This window comes from Falco punctatus, assembly GCF_963210335.1.
Source record: "Falco punctatus genome assembly, chromosome: 15".
NCBI lineage: Eukaryota > Metazoa > Chordata > Aves > Falconiformes > Falconidae > Falco > Falco punctatus.
Window position 1 is genome coordinate 5369158 of NC_137595.1, and position 16940 is coordinate 5386097.

The 16940-nt window shown below is 36.2% G+C and overlaps 1 protein-coding gene across 5 annotated transcripts in view; it reads left to right on the plus strand.

Moving 5' to 3' along the window:
- Positions 1-16940, plus strand: part of PCDH11X (protocadherin 11 X-linked) — a 520437-nt gene that overhangs the window by 70052 nt on the left and 433445 nt on the right. For 4 of the 5 annotated variants that reach the window (XM_080366031.1, XM_080366034.1, XM_080366035.1 and 1 more), the window contains 2 exons: positions 5118-5165; positions 8275-10761. In XM_080366031.1, the coding sequence (XP_080222157.1) occupies positions 5118-5165; positions 8275-10761 (2535 nt within the window). The remainder of the gene's footprint in view (positions 1-5117; positions 5166-8274; positions 10762-16940) is intronic. The other variant, XM_080366033.1, reaches the window with a different exon arrangement.

The window sequence follows — 16940 nt, forward strand, 5'->3', positions numbered from 1 at the left end:
ATATTTAAAGAAGTCATGCATGTTAGCTGAAATTTTGGGTATGTGTATAAAAGAGGGAATGAAGATGATTACATTAATGAACACTGGTTTGCAAATACTGTTCTTTTTCTTTTTTTTTTTTTTTTTTTAACAGACAGGTTTTCTATCTATTTTATTCTTTTGTTTTTCTGTTTGTTACAAGCCAAACCCATATGTATCCATCAGCCCCAGTTGCCACTGAAATTGCTGGAAGCTGAGGATGCGGGACAGTCTGCTGTAGAGTAAAGGCATTTTCAGAAATGTCTCTGTTGTTTGTTTTCCTGTGTACAAGTGACTGTCAGTTTTAATCTCCTTCTGCTTGAAAGTACTGATGTGGTTATAGAGCAAGTAGTGAATAGGAGGGCATTACAGGTTCAACCTGCTCCAACACCCAGTCAGCATTCATCTGAGAGCTCTAAAATGTGTGATTAGGAGCCTAAGATACCTTGTTTGGCTGTCAAAGCAAAATGAGGTTGTAATTTAGGAGCTGTTCTGGACAACAATACGGAACTCTTAGCTGTTACCTCCAAAAACAGAGTGATGCATTAGAGAATTACATAAAGCATGTACTGATTTATTTCTTGTGTTTAGAGATACTGTGTTCTATTCCTGTTGCTGTTCCCAGCTAGGAAATTGAGCAAATGTGAAATTGTCACACATATAATGCAAATACCAAAATTTAGTTGTTGAACATATTGTTGCCTAATATAAATCCTAATTTGTTTCTTCATTATATGTTTATAGTGTGACTCCAAAGACAGAACATACTGAGGGACAAGTCAGGTACCAGGACCTTTAGTTGTGGAAACATGAGAATTCAGAGCAAAGCTCAAACATATTTAATACGTTGATTTGCACACCTTCAGGTGTGTTGAAAATGTTTCCTGTTCAATAGGATGTTTATGAATATTTCTGAATAAGTGTAAGAGAGGAAATTGAGAGGGGACTTACTACACTAATTGCCTTGCCTGCAGCTATTGCCCTCTTCTTGTTTTGGGGAGAGTGTCTCTAAATGAAAGAACTTCTGTTCAAAGTTTTAAATTCTAAAGCTTAGTTTCTAAAGTTCTAAAGTTTATTTTAAAACATGGTTGGTAATTCAGAAGTGTCTGCTCTTTCAGTCCAGCTACAAACCTCGGACAACTGATAAAATGTCTCTGTACTTCAATTTCCCATTTTTAGATAGTGGTACAACTATTTATATAGCAGGAGTATTGTGAAGATAAGTTCCTTACATTTCTGTGGTGCAGCTGCATATTTTGCTGAAATATATAATTGTATGTCTACGGTACATTGTGCAAGACTGATCAGGTGACAGCCCAGTTTCTGTTGCTATTTTTTTGTAAGCAATTATCTTGGTAAATTTTTACATCATGTTAATTCAGTAATGTGGATACACCATTCCTCCTACCCTAGTTTGCAGTGGTATATGAAATGATTTTTTATTAAAAGTTTTGGGGTTTGTTGTTTTTAATCTGTGGTTCAAAAGATCAGTTAATTTCCAAAAAAAAAAAAAAAAAAAGAGAGAGAGAGAAGTTGAAGCTGTATTTCAAGCATTTCAGAGGCTGACATTGTAATAGGGGAAGAGAGTAACTCTTCAAACTACTTTCCAGCTCTCCATGTTCTGTCCCTTGTAAACCCTGTAGATTAAAGTGTTTGATACATTTTAGATATGGAGTTTCAGGTGTGTTTTAAGTGTAGATTGGAGAAATCAGGGCAGCAAAAAGTAAATATATAAAAAATGTAGTATTCACTGTCTTTAAATTGTTTCTTCTTAAAGGAGGTGAACGTGTTATAATAAATATGTTCTAAGAATTGAATACCAAGAATTGAGGACACAAAAATATTCCATCTTAGAAAAAAATCCTTCTTAGAAAAATATTACCTAAATTATCGATCTATGTTAAATCTACCCATCTTAGATAATAAAGTTGACAGTGTACAGAATATGACAAGATTGAAAGGTACTCCTTACAGAAAGGAACAAATCATCCAGGATTAAGGAGGCTCAAGTGATGTAATTGCTAGAACTGTTTCAGTCTTTTTGTAGTAACATTAAATTCAGATTTCCAAGGAAGTAATTTTGGTTTAGGTATACTTCCTAGCCACCTTCGTTTTCAGCACATGAGTATTAAATGCTTTGGTTGTCTGCTTCTTCATTCCATTTTATATTTTTTAGTGTTCCTTTCCAATGTGGAATGGTTCATTAGCCTCCTTATGTTCCACTGATCCCATCTACAGCATTTTGCTTTCTTTCTGCTTCATAGGATGAATAAGGTTTTGCATGCAGTTGTATACATGGGGAGGAAATATTTAGCAGTGTTTTACATTTATAGAAGCTCTTTTATAATTGGAGGTGGCAAAATAGCAAGTTATGATGTAGACATTGCTAAGAAACGTCGTCCCTAATTTTTATGTAGGAATGGAGCTGATTAGGATTATGAATACACAAAATTCACTTTAGGTTCATGCATGATTGGAAGCTTCCAAGGCCTATTTTTACTGTGGATTTGAATGTGTAAGTTCAGTTTATTCAGAGCTAAGCTTTGGCTTGCTTCAAAGGAAACCATGTGAAACAGTGTGTGATACTGAAAAAAAACAACATAAAATGAACAAAACTCGTAGCAATCTTGGCCTGCAAATTGAAAAGTCTGTAGTTGTTTTGACAAACAGCTAATGTTTCAAATATGTAAGCAACTTTGCATCTGCTGAGTTTTGCATTATAAACTTCTTACCTTTGTAATTTTCTTTTCTTATTTTGAGATACTGTCACTCAGTTTTGAAGGTAACCATTGCTATTAATAACACATTTCAAGTAAATTTGGGTTGTAGGATAGTGACTCTGCAGTCTTTAAACAGGACACTTGTCCATCAGATGTTAATCTAGAATGCTTGAACATGTGAATTGCACACTGTAAGTAATAGCAGACCAGGTACCTTTATTGGAGCTACAACACTTAGGACATATAGATCTGAGTGTACTAATACGCATGTAGTATAGTAAGTTACATCCATTATTACCTATCAGGTAGAATATTTTAGGCTTTATTTAGTATTTAAGGCTTTAGCTTGGCTTTGGGAGTTGATGCTTTCATATCGAAAGTATCATTTTTTTAAAAGAAAAATGCAAGTTTAATTTTCAGCTTTTAATAAAAATGCTGTCCCCTGTATAACTGTTGTCAGGTTTCCTGCATTAGGAATTGAAATTGTGCTACTATACTCTTTTCTCATAACTTTGCAGTTACAGAGCAGTTACATATGTCCTGACGCAAAAAGACAAGGAACAGTGGCTGGGATCTATCTTGTAATTGTGCAAGAGACTTGCAAAGGCTTTCTGTATTGGTACATCTGAAATAACTAGGAGTTAGCAAACATGCGTTATTTTCTGGACGTCCTGAAAAGATTTTAGGGTCCTTTGGATACAAGGTTACTTAATAACAAAACCTCTGTTGGAAATGCAGTTTCTTTAAATGAATTGTTGAATGACTTTGTAATAGGAAGCTGGTCTTTGTCTTTTTTATTCGTTTTATTTTCTTTTTACCATTTTGTTTGTGTTATTTCTCAATATTGCTGTATTTGGCCTGCTAGAATTTAGTCACTCTAAATCTGCTCATTTTAGATTTAAGGCAGAGTAAGATTTTTAGAAATTATGAAACTGATTTTAAGAGGGTTGTTGACATGTCATAGATACGTGCACTTCTAGCTTGTTGCAATATTAATTGAAATAAGTTACTGTATAACGTTAGTAAAAGTTTATTATATGCATGTTCTCTAGCCCTTGACTTTTGTTTAAGATGCAGTGAAACTGAAGACATACATTGTGTAACATGTTCATCATTTACACTGAAGATAAGTATTGATAATAAGTCTAGGGCGAAGTTGTAGACAGAAAACACTGAGCTGCCTTTGGCCTTCTGTCTTTCTCTAAAAGTTTAGAATAGTCGTCTTGAATGAAGATTGAGGACAGTGTTGATCTAGTTTTTGACAGTTAACAAGATATAGTTATTATATACAATTGTATAACTTCTAATGGTTTAAGAAGTAATGACTAATAGACTGTCTTAATTTCATAGTACTTTGTATCACAAGCAATGTTTCTGTAATGTTATTTAGCACAGTATTCTTTCCCTTCCCTAATTCTTTGAGAATTCACTGTACTCTGTCAACTGATCGATCTGCAAGTCTAATTTCATGTATTGGGTGGGCTGAGCCCCACAGCACCCCCACAGCACTGTGCTTGTACCGGTGGCTGCAGAGGTGGTGATACACACCAGGCGTTTGGCTGCTGCTGAGCCCTGCTCGCACAGCACCAAGGCTGCCCCTCCAACCTGCCCCCTCCCCCACTGGTAGGCTGGCGGGGGGCAGGATCTTGGGAGGGGACACAGCCAGGCCGGCTGACCCAAAGTGACCGGTGGGATATTCCATAGTGTGTGATGTCTGCTCAGATATAAAAGAGGAAGGAGGTGGAAGGGGGGCATTTGTTATTTATATGACATTTGTCTTCTGGAGCAACCAGTACGCGTACCAAAGCCTGCTTTCCGGGAAGTGGCCGAACATCACCTGCTGATGGGAAGTAGAGAACAACAACTTTTGTTTTCCTTTGCTTCTGTCCATGCATGACTTCTTGCTGTTGCTGCTTCACCTTGACCCACAAGTTTGGGATTTTTTTCCTTCTCTTATTTTCTCCCTCCCTGTTTTGCCAAGGAGGGGAGTGATGGAGCAGCTTGGTGGGCACCTGGCATCTAGCCAAGGTCAACCCACCACAATTCATAAGATGTTGCGAGACATCATGACAACAGACCATGCCACTGTTATGAGCATGAACCAGAAGCTGGACTTTTTTCCTATTCCTTTTGACAATGTTCAGGTAGTCATTACCCTATGGATTTAAGTAAATACTGTGATACTGCAATATATATGTCTAGAGGCAAGTTATGTGTAGACTTCAGGTGCACTTTGTTACATGCAGTCCTGTCCATAATACTAGAAGCTCTTCTAGCTTGTCACATTAAGTGTCCATGTGTCATTGGTTATGTATTCTTTAATTTACTTAAATGTTACATTTTTTAAAAAACTTTCTAATTTTTTTATTTACATGACAGCCTAAAACATCTTCGAAAAGGACATTTGGATCCATTACAAACGATCAGGTAAATATGTAGTAGGGAGTGTTAAGCAAGAATTCTAGTTTAATTATTTCAGAGACTACTGTGTGCATGAATCCGCTGAAAAGAATGTTTTGAAAACTGAATAAGGTAACAGAGTTGCTTATTGCCCTGATAAAGAATTCTCTGGTTGGGCCAGAGCCTCTTAAAGCTAATCCTGGCTTCTCAGGTAGCATAACCTTGTTTTGCCTCAAATAGGTTACATTTCTTACACTGTCTTTTTACATTAAAAAAAGTCAACCTTTTTAATTTTGCACTCCTTTCCTTCTGTAGTGGTGTAGATAGTAGCACAGCAGATCGTTTCACCATTAAAATGACTGACTGGTAAACATATACTATATAAATATTAACTATGTATTATGCTTTTCCTATAGACTCATACCTTTCCTACTGTAAACAAAACCTTCATATCACTGGGATAATGTGGTGACTGAAGTACAGTTCAGTCCGATGAACAGGCTGACCCTAATGGAAATTTTCACTTCACTGAGGTTTTAATGATGATAGAGCCATTTACTTCAACATGAAGAATTTAATTCTGATGATTTTTCTTCATCTTTCTCTGAGGATTTTTAGCTCTCAATTTCTTTGCTTATGGGGGAGTGTGTTAGATATTTATATTCTTAAAAATATGTTTCTTGAATGTTTCATCATTATTTGTTTTGAGTGTTTAGAATAGGAGAACTGTCCATTCTTAAAAAATGCATTTGGTAAAATGCAGCATAATGTCATACCTAAACATACCCTTAAACAACATGAAATGGGCTTGTTTGAATTAGGAGAAAATATAACTTTTTGTAATTTTTTTTTGGGTGTGGTTTCAAAAGATGTATAAACCTGTAATGAACACCAAGAAATACTCTTGGATAATATTTTCCAAGTAAAATATTGTAAAATATTTTTTTTGTAAATATTGAGTAAAATAGAAAATTACTCAAGGGACAGTAATTAAATTGGAAGAGATCTTTGCTTTCTTTTCTGTTTCTCTAGTAGTTTGGTGCAAGTGATGGGGAACTGAAGCTCTTGTATTTTATAGCAAACTTGTATGCTATAATGAAAAATACCTTTCTCGTACTTGTAGTTAAAGAAAAGCAGAAATGGATATGCATATGTATAACTGCATGTATTCAAAGTCTATATGAAGTGTTTGTTGTAGTTGTGGGATCTAATGACAGAATAATCAGTGCCCATCTGTCAACTTGTGTACAAATAAGAAGTAAAAGATAGCTGACAGTGGTTGTGTTTTTTTTCTTTTTTTTTTTTTTTTTCTCTAGCTTCTGTTACTTTTTTTCCTGGAAATGTGTATTAAAGCATAAAATATATAATCATTTCTCAGTAATTATGAAATTTATTGCAAATAACTTCTAGCCAGATTGAAGATGAAGGGGAAACTCGCACTCCGCCATCATGAAGAGATCAGCATAGGATTACCATTCTAAAATGTAACCTAATTGGTTCAAAATTTATGTCTTGATTTATAAACAATTTGCAAGACTTATATTTTTATATGCCTTCTGCTAAAGAATCCAAAGCGGGATTTGTTTTATTGTTTCACAGTGTGTTTCAGTTCACTTTAGACTGTACCTAGTTGCAACTTTATGTTAGAAATACTGTGCATGTGGCACAGTAATTTTTGACATGTGGATAAATAGTTCTTTTCCATGAAATAAATGATTACTTATGAAGGGTCAGATTCTGGCTTTGAGAAAACAAATCAATAAAAGGGTACAGCCTTACACAGAAGTAGACACATAAATGCATTCACTTAATGGGGGGTAGTAGGATACAGTGAATACAGATCTTTTACAAGTAATGAGAAATAAGGAACCTTGCACTCCGGGAAAATTTTCTTTCCCTTTGGTCTGAAGAGTCTCAAATCAGTTTAGAACACATATACAATTACATGAGTAAAGGTGAAAGACAAGAGCAATAAACAGAAAGAGCCGGGCTGGAGGCAGTTGTTTATTATTACAAGTATCATACATAAAAAGAAAATCCTAGTCAGCATCTTTATCGATGCCGCCTTTTTCTGGTCATCCTACACATTTGGCTTTAGTGATCTGCATTCTAGCTCTGCCCTTCTGGAATTTATGGCTGGAAAATTGTCTTTATAGCCTTTCTTCCTCTGAAGGGTGAGAGATGTGGTGAGATAAGAGAGTAACAGTGATATTCTTAACTCCTGCTTGGCTGAAGAGACAGCAGAATAGGAACCTTTTTCTAGATTCCAGTTTTTTATTTTAGGAGACTACTTTTTCAGCACTATTGTTTCAAAAGAAGCTGTGTTTGTGCAATAGCTACAACATTTCTTCACAATTGTAAGGACATCAGTTATTCAACAAACCCCATGGAAGAAAAAATAATCACTATTTTTAAATTGATCTCATAGTTCTGTGGTTTATTTTTTGTTGTTGTTAATGGAAGTATATCTTTTCTCACTGGGATTTTCACTAGAAATATAAAATGTCTTGATGAAGAAAGGAGTAGTTTCAATGAGTTTTAAAATATATTTATAATAAATTATTATGATTTAATTTTGTCTGTACCATCTAACACCTGACTTTTATAATAAGCCCCTCTTCAATCATGGTATTGTTTTTTTATGCTAATGAATTCAGATATGTCCAGAGTTGCTCCAAGAAAAGAGAAAGTCCTTTTATCTTGTTTTCTATGAAATTGAATATTGGTTTAGGTCTTCCAGTGTATGCATACTGTCTTGCCTTTGGATTTGGCTGAACTTCGGCTTCATTCCTCTTTTCCATGCTCATACAATAGAGAAGGCAAATTACATCTGTCCAGGAATTTAATAACTTTGCAGTAAAAATAAAGTGTTTAACAAAACACACTGCTGTCCCCTCCCTGCTCTCCATTTTTCTTAAGTATCCATTTCCTCCTGTGTTTGTTCTGAAGCTTTCTTTAAGCCTTGGAGCTTAAAGCAAAATTGGGTATTGCAAAATATAGGTAAATATATGTGTATATTCCTGTTTACAGTATATATATAAAATATATATTCCATGATAATTTCAGAATATTTAATGAGAGTTTTTTTATTTAAATACACTGTCTTCCTAAAGTATGCTCTTCTTGTGTCTTCCAGGGTCAAAATGTATTTGGTCTTGATATAACTGAGACACCTGAGGGAGATAAGTGGCCTCAACTGATTGTCCAACAGATTCTGGATAGGGAGCAGAAGGATACCTATGTGATGAAAATTAAAGTTGAAGATGGTGGAAGCCCTCCAAGATCTAGCACTGCCATCCTGCAAGTCACAGTGACTGACGTGAATGATAATCGCCCAGTCTTCAAAGAGAATGACATTGAAGTCAGTGTTCCAGAAAATGCTCCAGTGGGCACCTCTGTTTCCCAGCTCCATGCCACTGATGCGGACCTGGGCTCAAATGCACAAATCCACTTCTATTTCAGCAATCAGATCTCCAGTTTGGCCAAAAGGCTTTTTGCCATTGATAACACTACTGGCCTCATCACTATAAGAGAACCTCTAGACAGGGAGGAATCTCCTGTACACAAGCTAACTGTTTTGGCCAGTGATGGCAGTTCAACTCCATCAAGAGCAACAGTGACTGTTAATGTCACAGATATTAATGACAACGTCCCATCAATAGACACGAGATACATCATCAATCCGGTGAACGGGACAGTGCTTTTGTCTGAGAAGGCTCCCCTTAATACCAAAATTGCGTTGATAACTGTAATGGACAAGGATGCTGATCTGAATGGGAAAGTTACATGTTTTACAGATCATGATGTTCCTTTTAGGCTAAAGCCAGTGTTTGATAATCAGTTTCTCCTGGAGACAGCCACTTTTCTTGATTATGAAGCCACACGAGAATATGCCATTAAAATAGTGGCTTCAGATTCAGGGAAACCTCCCTTAAACCAGTCTGCAATGCTCCTGATCAAAATTAAAGATGAAAATGACAATGCCCCAGTTTTTACACAGCCCATCATAGGTCTTTCCATCCCTGAAAACAATGCTCCTGGTACTCAGCTGACCAAGATAAGTGCAACAGATGCTGACAGCGGGCGCAATGCTGAGATCAGCTATATCCTGGGTTCTGATGCGCCCCCTATTTTTAACCTTGACCGCCGTACAGGCATTCTGACAGCAGTGAGAAAGCTGGACCGAGAAAAGCAAGACAGGTACTCCTTCACTGTGCTGGCTAAGGATAATGGGATGCCACCCTTACAGACCAATGCTACTGTCACAGTGTCAGTCCTGGATCAGAATGATAACAGCCCTGCTTTCACACATAATGAATATAATTTCTATGTGCCAGAGAACTTACCTATGTATGGCACAGTGGGGCTGATCACAGTTACAGATGCTGACTCAGGAGAGAATGCTGCAGTCACTCTCTCTATATTAAATGGTAGAGATAATTTCATTATAGATCCACTTACTGGTGTAATAAGACCCAATATTACCTTCGATAGGGAACAGCAGGGGTCATACACTTTCCAGGTGAAAGCTGTGGATGGAGGAAGACTGCAGCGTTCCTCAACTGCCAAAGTGACCATCAATGTTGTTGATGTAAATGACAACAGGCCTGTTTTTGTTATTCCTTCATCTAATTATTCATATGAGTTGGTTCCAACATCAGCCAGTCCAGGATCTGTAGTTACTAAAGTCTTTGCAGTTGACAATGACACAGGAATGAATGCAGAGCTCCGCTATAGCATCATAGGTGGGAACTCAAGGGGCTTATTTACAATTGACCAATTAACAGGCAATATTACTTTGAAAGAGAAGGTAATTACATCAGATCATGGCTTGCACAGACTGGTGATAAAAGTCAATGACCTTGGACAGCCGGAGTCTCTTTATACTATAGCTCTTGTGCATTTGTTTGTGAATGAGACTGTTACCAACGGTTCCTATATACAAGAGCTAGTGCGCAGGAATATGGAAACTCCAGTTGGCCAGAATATCGGGGATGGTGAGATAACCCCGCAAACCAATGATTATGTTAAGATCATCATTGCCATTATTGCAGGCACTATGACAGTTATTCTTGTAATTTTTGTTACTGCTTTAGTACGGTGCCGCCAGACACCTAGGCACAAGGTTGTCCAAAAAAACAAGCAGAGTGGTGAATGGGTTTCTCCAAACCAAGAGAATAGGCAGATCAAGAAGAAGAAGAAGAAGAAGAAACGTTCTCCAAAAAGTCTCCTTCTCAACTTTGTGACCATTGAAGAATCTAAGCCTGATGATCCCAGCCACGAGCACATAAATGGCACTTTAGACATTCCTGTAGAGCTGGAAGAACAGACTATGGGAAAATATAACTGGGCCACCACACCAACCACATTTAAGCCTGATAGCCCAGATTTAGCAAAGCACTACAAGTCAGCTTCTCCACAGCCTACCTTTCAAATTAAACCTGAGACTCCTGTACCCCCCAAGAAGCACCATGTCATTCAGGAGCTGCCTCTAGATAACACGTTTGTGGTGGGCTGTGACTCACTTTCCAAGTGCTCATCGAGCAGCTCGGACCCTTACAGTGTTTCTGAATGCAGCTGTCAAGGAGGCTTCAAGACCCCAGGCCCCATACACACCAGACAGGTAATGGACATTTTAATGTGCTCTCTTTTTCCTTCCCTTCTTCCTTTGCCATTCCTATAACTCTAGCTCTAAGCACTGCAAAATGGATTTTTTTGCAAGGTTTAAAAGTTTGAAAGTTCATGTTTGGTGGAGGCATTGAAACGTAAACAATTTGAGATGTGTCAGTGTTAAGGGAGAAAAATAAAAGAAAATTACTCATGACTGTAAGGAAATTGAGCAGTGAGTTATTGCATCGATGGGTATTGCTGACTGCAGGTGGCAGTGTGGCACTTCCTGCTTTACTGCAGTACCTGCTGCAGCTCTGAAAGGCAGAAGGGGGTTATGGTACTGTCCTCTGTAGTATTGTATGCTCAAGAATTGAAGTAATCTAGGCCAGGTGGAAAGCAATAAAGCTTTGCAGGATCTGATAAGTGGTTCTTAATATTAATGGTGTCTGGAATTGCAGCCTTCATTTGGGCATAGCTTTACTTCAAGGTCTCTCAAAAGCAGGCAAGGATTTTCCTCAGAGAGTTTCAGTGCCATTTCCAGACTAGAAGCATATTGGACTACTTAAATCTGGTGGAATGACATAGTCGACAGGCAAAGTTAGGGGAAAGGTAGAAGCATCGGTATAATTGCTCTTGCTTATTTGCTGCTCTGCATGATAAACCAGGTATTTATTAGCTTCTTACAAATTCAGTACAGCAAAGGAAATGTCTGAAGAATCCTCAGCTTAAAATTAAAAATAAATTGAGAAAAAAAGTACCTTTTGTTCTTCAGGACACTACAGAAAGGCTTTAAGTCACTGCAAATTGAATCTAATGTCTGTACATGTTCTGGACAGTTTCATTATTAATAGAGCTTTGCTGTTTGTCTGTTTACTTCACAAATATCACAGTTTTCTGTGAAAATCGTTTTCTAGTTAAGTTTTAATAGCATAGCTCAAGGAATTAATAATTAAAGTAATAAATATAGCAGGAGAGTTTTTATATTATTGATAATATATTCTAATACTATTACTTGGGAACAAATCCTCAGTATGACTAAGTCTGTTAGACTTTTTGCTCCAGCTGAGGTTTTACTTTTTTTTTCTCTCTCTCTTTTTTTTTTTTTTTTTTTTTGGGGGGGGGGAGGGGGGGAGGGAGGGCTTTGTTTTATTACCACTACAGTGATACAAAATGTGCCTAAAGAAATCTGCTCATTCAAAGTAGTCACCGTAATTTTGAAAATTGCAGAGTGGGTTGTTTATTTTATTCTGTTTTATTCCCCTTACCAACATAAAACTATGTAGTAGCCTATATCACTGGGCTTTATAAAACTTCCATCTTTTTCTGAAATGCCCGAACAGAAAACTTGAAGGCAAAAAAAGAAAATAATTTCTTATTTTAAGACCTAACAGCACTGAAAAATATATAGATTTTTGAGATCTGTGGTTTTTTATTAAGGGTATTTAAATGTGTTAATTTAAATCATGTATTAGAAAAGCTTCTTGTGAATTTATTCATCTGTTTGAACTCGCATAACTCTGAGGAAGACGGTGCTGTTTTCGGCATTTCTGTAGGCATGATCTAAGTGATTTTTCAATTGAATTCTGGTATAATTCATCTGAGCCAAAAATGTTTTTCCATTGTCTGCTCAAATACACGTTTTCATGCAGTAATGCTGCTAACAAAGAAAGCAAGCTCATGACTCTTTAGGTTTTTACTAACATAGTTCTTCCATCCAGAGGGGCTTTTAAAGTCGAATGGAAAGCAGTTTTCTTCTGCAGAAGCTGGTTGGGGAAAAGAACATTTTCTTTTATCTGTACCTTAAAGGTCAATGACAGGGGCTTCCTATCCGGAAGAGCAGAATAGAACTGGGTTTATCTTAATACTCATTACCTAATATTAGCTTATCGTCGTATAGCTGTACTTGAAATTATATTTGTGTGATGCACTGAATACATCAGAATGAGATTAATATTGCTATTTGTATTGATTTTGTTAAATCTACAGCTGTCCTTCTTTTAGGTATATTGTAAATATATATTAGGTATATATATAAAGTGACCACATTGTTGGAGTAAGTGTAACTACTACCAGTGGCCCTTTACACTAATTTGGAAACAACATTTACCTTTAAACACATTAATTCACATTTTTATTACTTAAATAAAATATAATTAACTTAATGCTTTTATTTACATAAATTGGGCAAGAAACACTGTTAAGAGTTAAATCCTTTGTGTTGACTATGATCACAAAGGCAGAATTGTATTTCATGATAAGTAAAACCAAGCAAAATATTTCCTAAACCTCAATGGATCTTTTAAAATGTCAGTCTTACTCCAAATGTGGCTTTGTGTGTTGTAGTCTGTATATTTTTATCTCCTGTGGGAATTTAGAAGGTGACTCAGGACAGACTAATTTAGAGTTGTCACTGTTAGCTGGTAAAGAAATGTAACAAGTGAAAACAAGCTTCTGCCACAGTGCATCAGATGTTGTGCTGTCCCACCATCCTCCAGCCCTGGAGACCAACAGGATGTTTGTGGTTAGTGATGCATTTGTGTTGTGTGCTTTCTGAATTTTTGGAACACTGTAGGACAGCCTGAAGAATTGAAGGATAAGAAGTTCAGTTAAAAAGGGAGATATGTTAGATTGAAAAATGAAAATAAGTTGTTTAATTTGAGAACAGATATTTCACTTTATTAGTAACAATTACTGTAATGTGTCCCTTTTAGAAGCCAAAAGCTCTCTGAAGGAAACTAAAGAAGATTACATTCACTGTGAAGTTATCTCTTCGGTTTCTAATGGATGCCGATATTAATAGGCCACACATCTCAACTTAGTTTTGAGTTTTGTCCATGAAGAATTTCTGTGCTGATATTTATAATAATATTGAGTTAAAGCTAAAAATATATGTTTTCTTTTGAAGTTCTAAATTTTATGTGTGTCTGAATGGTATTGATTCAGGTCTTTAAAGAAAGGAAATTATGTCTTTACTGCTAAATTTGTCTAAGTGACCTATAGAATGACAGAAAGTCGTAACAGTTGTACTCAGAAAGCATGCAATAGAAGATGGAAGGTTTTTCTACTAAAAACCTAAAATATCTCTTTAGTGGTCATGTGGGCAAATAAATACATCAATGCAACAGCTGAAATTTTTGTAAAGAAGGAACTGGAGAGTCCTGAAGCAACTGAGGACACATTGAGTCATGAACTACAGGATGTTGTCAAGGGAAAAGTGTGGTCCTAATGTAACGTCCCCTAAAAGAGAGGTCAAGCTTCTGTTGTATGTGAGAAAGGGCAAAGGAGAGAGATATTAATATTATTTTGAAGTTACACAGTAGAAATGAATAAATACCTAGTGACAGTAGACCTTCAAAATAGCCTGCTTTCTGTTGGGATTTACTGGGGAGAATTCTTTTAAAGAAGTTCTACCAAGTTATAAATTGTGAAGGGACTTCTTATTCATAATGTTTTTCAAACTAGGATATTTGGAGGCTCATAAAATCAAACTGACTTACACTGTCATCAGATTGTCACTGTTCTGGTAGTTGTTGGCCTCCTAGGAAGATGCATTTGTTTGGTAGAAAAACGTACAGCACATTGTAACTTTATTTGTCTGCAAGCTTTGTAAAAGCTCAAGGTCTTTTGACATTTACCTTAGCGAGGAGCAGACTATGTGAAGTGTTCCATACTGACACAAATTTTCTAATTCTTGTTGTGTTTGCGTTGGAATAATGAAAAGAAATGAGAGATTTTCCAGTCCAGTTTTCATGTAGTACATATCTTCAAAATCTGAAATCTTTGCTTAAGTACTTTAAACGACATTCAAACAATTCAAATGCTTGTTTAGTTAGCAAACTGTCTGTGCAAAACATGCATCATTATGAAGTACCATGTGGCAGCTTGGTTCAAAGAAGATACTGCCACAATGGTTCATTAGAACTTCCTGTGGTTTCTTCTCCTTCTTGTCCTTTTAATTAATGCTAATTCAGACATTCTTTTAATCTGAAAACAGTATAAAGCATACTATAGGAATAGTAGAAATCATTGAAAATAAAGACCCGGGCACTCAGAAGGGTCCTGTGACCTTTTGTATTGTCATTTTAAACTTTAACTTAAGAACAAGGCTTTTCTGACTTTGAGTTATTGAAGAAGTGTGAGTGTTCATGAAAGCAGCACCTCTTCCACTGATAGAACTGGAAGGTGCAATCACGGTCTGCATCTATGATTGCATGCTGTTTGGTGATTCTCCCTGCTTCACAGTGGGCTGTGGTCTATATGTTAGTTTAGCTCCACTGCTAGTACACTATACCATGTTTGGGAAGTTGAGTGAGTGAACAGGCATGCAGATGGATTTTTCTCATATTTACTAAAACAATTGTTCATTAGTTGATTTCAGTTGCATGGATTCTATCATCTGTGAACATACCTGTACATATAAACAGAAATTTCAGATGACACGGTGATCTCTGCTGAACTTGTTTTTTAGAAACTGATTAGAGGTAGACATTATATTCCTTACCAAAATGTGAATGGGAAGTAGACCTCATTTAAAATACATTACGTTTTGAGGCTCTACGGTCTCGATTCTATGATTCTGTTAGTGACTGCTTAGACCTGCTTACAGTTACGGTATGTTTGGTTTTCTGTTTCTGATTAAAAATGTGGTGAAATGTTATTACAACTTCCTACTCAGTGAGAACAATGTGCTTAGTATGAATTGAAAGAATATTTTACTGTTACTGAAACTAATAGCTCTGAAAACTCACCTGTTAAGTAAATCTTTAGCTGCAGGATTTATTGTTTTGTTTAATAATAGTGAGACTAGTGTGTTTAATCTAGTATGTTGTAATCATCAGTAGGCACTGTTGATGCTTCTGGTATGTAAAAGGGTATAGAGGTGACATTGGTACTTTGCATTGACAGATACAGGGTTGTTTACACTTAAAGAACATTTTTTTCTAAATATCAGCTAAACAGCTATTGGTGTAAGCCCTTTCTAAAATCCATTGTAAAATTGGTTAGTGGGATTCTAAATATTCTTGTTATTTTCTCTTAATTTTCTGGCTGGTAATTTTGCTGGTAGTTCTGATATGCTGCCATGTATATACAGTTAAGAAAAAAAACTGAAATTGCATCTGGAGAAAACATTTCTAACTGAAGGCCAAGTGTACATCTGTGACTTGGAAGTTAGTGAGCAGTTACTTAAATGTGCAGTAATGGTGGTCAAGAAAATGCTTTTTCTCTGTGGAACACTTTGAAGAAAAACTTCAGAATTGTTCTTTTTATGTATTCACAGGGAAAGCATGGGGGAAGTTATTAGGAAAGTGCTCCCCTTGCCTCATTGTAGAAGACAAAAACAGAGCAAATGGGAAGAAAAGAAAGAAGAGAGTAATGTTTTATGTGAGGAAAAATTTGAAAGATTTTGAATACCACATTTAGATTAAAAACCAATTCAGAGAAAAAAAAAAACCCAAAAACAAAAAAACAGTGCCCGCCCCTCTTAAAAAGTAGTTGACTGGGTTTGTACCGAAGTTGGTAGATGAAGTTCTGGCATTAATAACTAGGTGATTTTTATGCAAGCTAGAATGATGCCCAACTCTCTCTCCAATAGCAGTTTATCTTGGGGTCATAGCAGCAAAACTTTCCCTGATCATTAAGTGCATTTCACTTTAAATTTTACAGTGGGATAACTGAAAAGTTTATGGTCTTCTCCTTGTGACCCACCTTTGTTTTTTTTTTAAATTAGCATTGCCAACAATGAAGTCTGATTTCACCACGGTTTAATTTTCACACATCTATCTTTTCCTATTTTCTCCTAGAAGGTATTGCACTCAATAAGCTGCAGTTGATAGCAATTTCCTAACCAGTGAGTGGCTAGTGTCTTGGTGACTGTGGTACTGATAGTGCTTTCCTTCCTTTTAAATAATTGATTGGAATTTCTGTGAATTTTTAGGACTCTTAATTCTGATAAATATAGATTAAAGATGCAAAACACATCTTCAAATAAAATATTTTATGCTGTTAGGAATGATACTCTTGAATGAAGTCTGTTAAAACCGTTTAGAACATGTTCTAGGTAGTACGGTAGCCTTCTGATAGGTATAATCTTGCAATAGCACTTGGGGTTTCAAGCTGATAAAGAAAAAAAAAGTAAGAAACCTAGAATAACATACATAGAAACCATTTCTTTGGCTCCTGTTTCAGTACTTT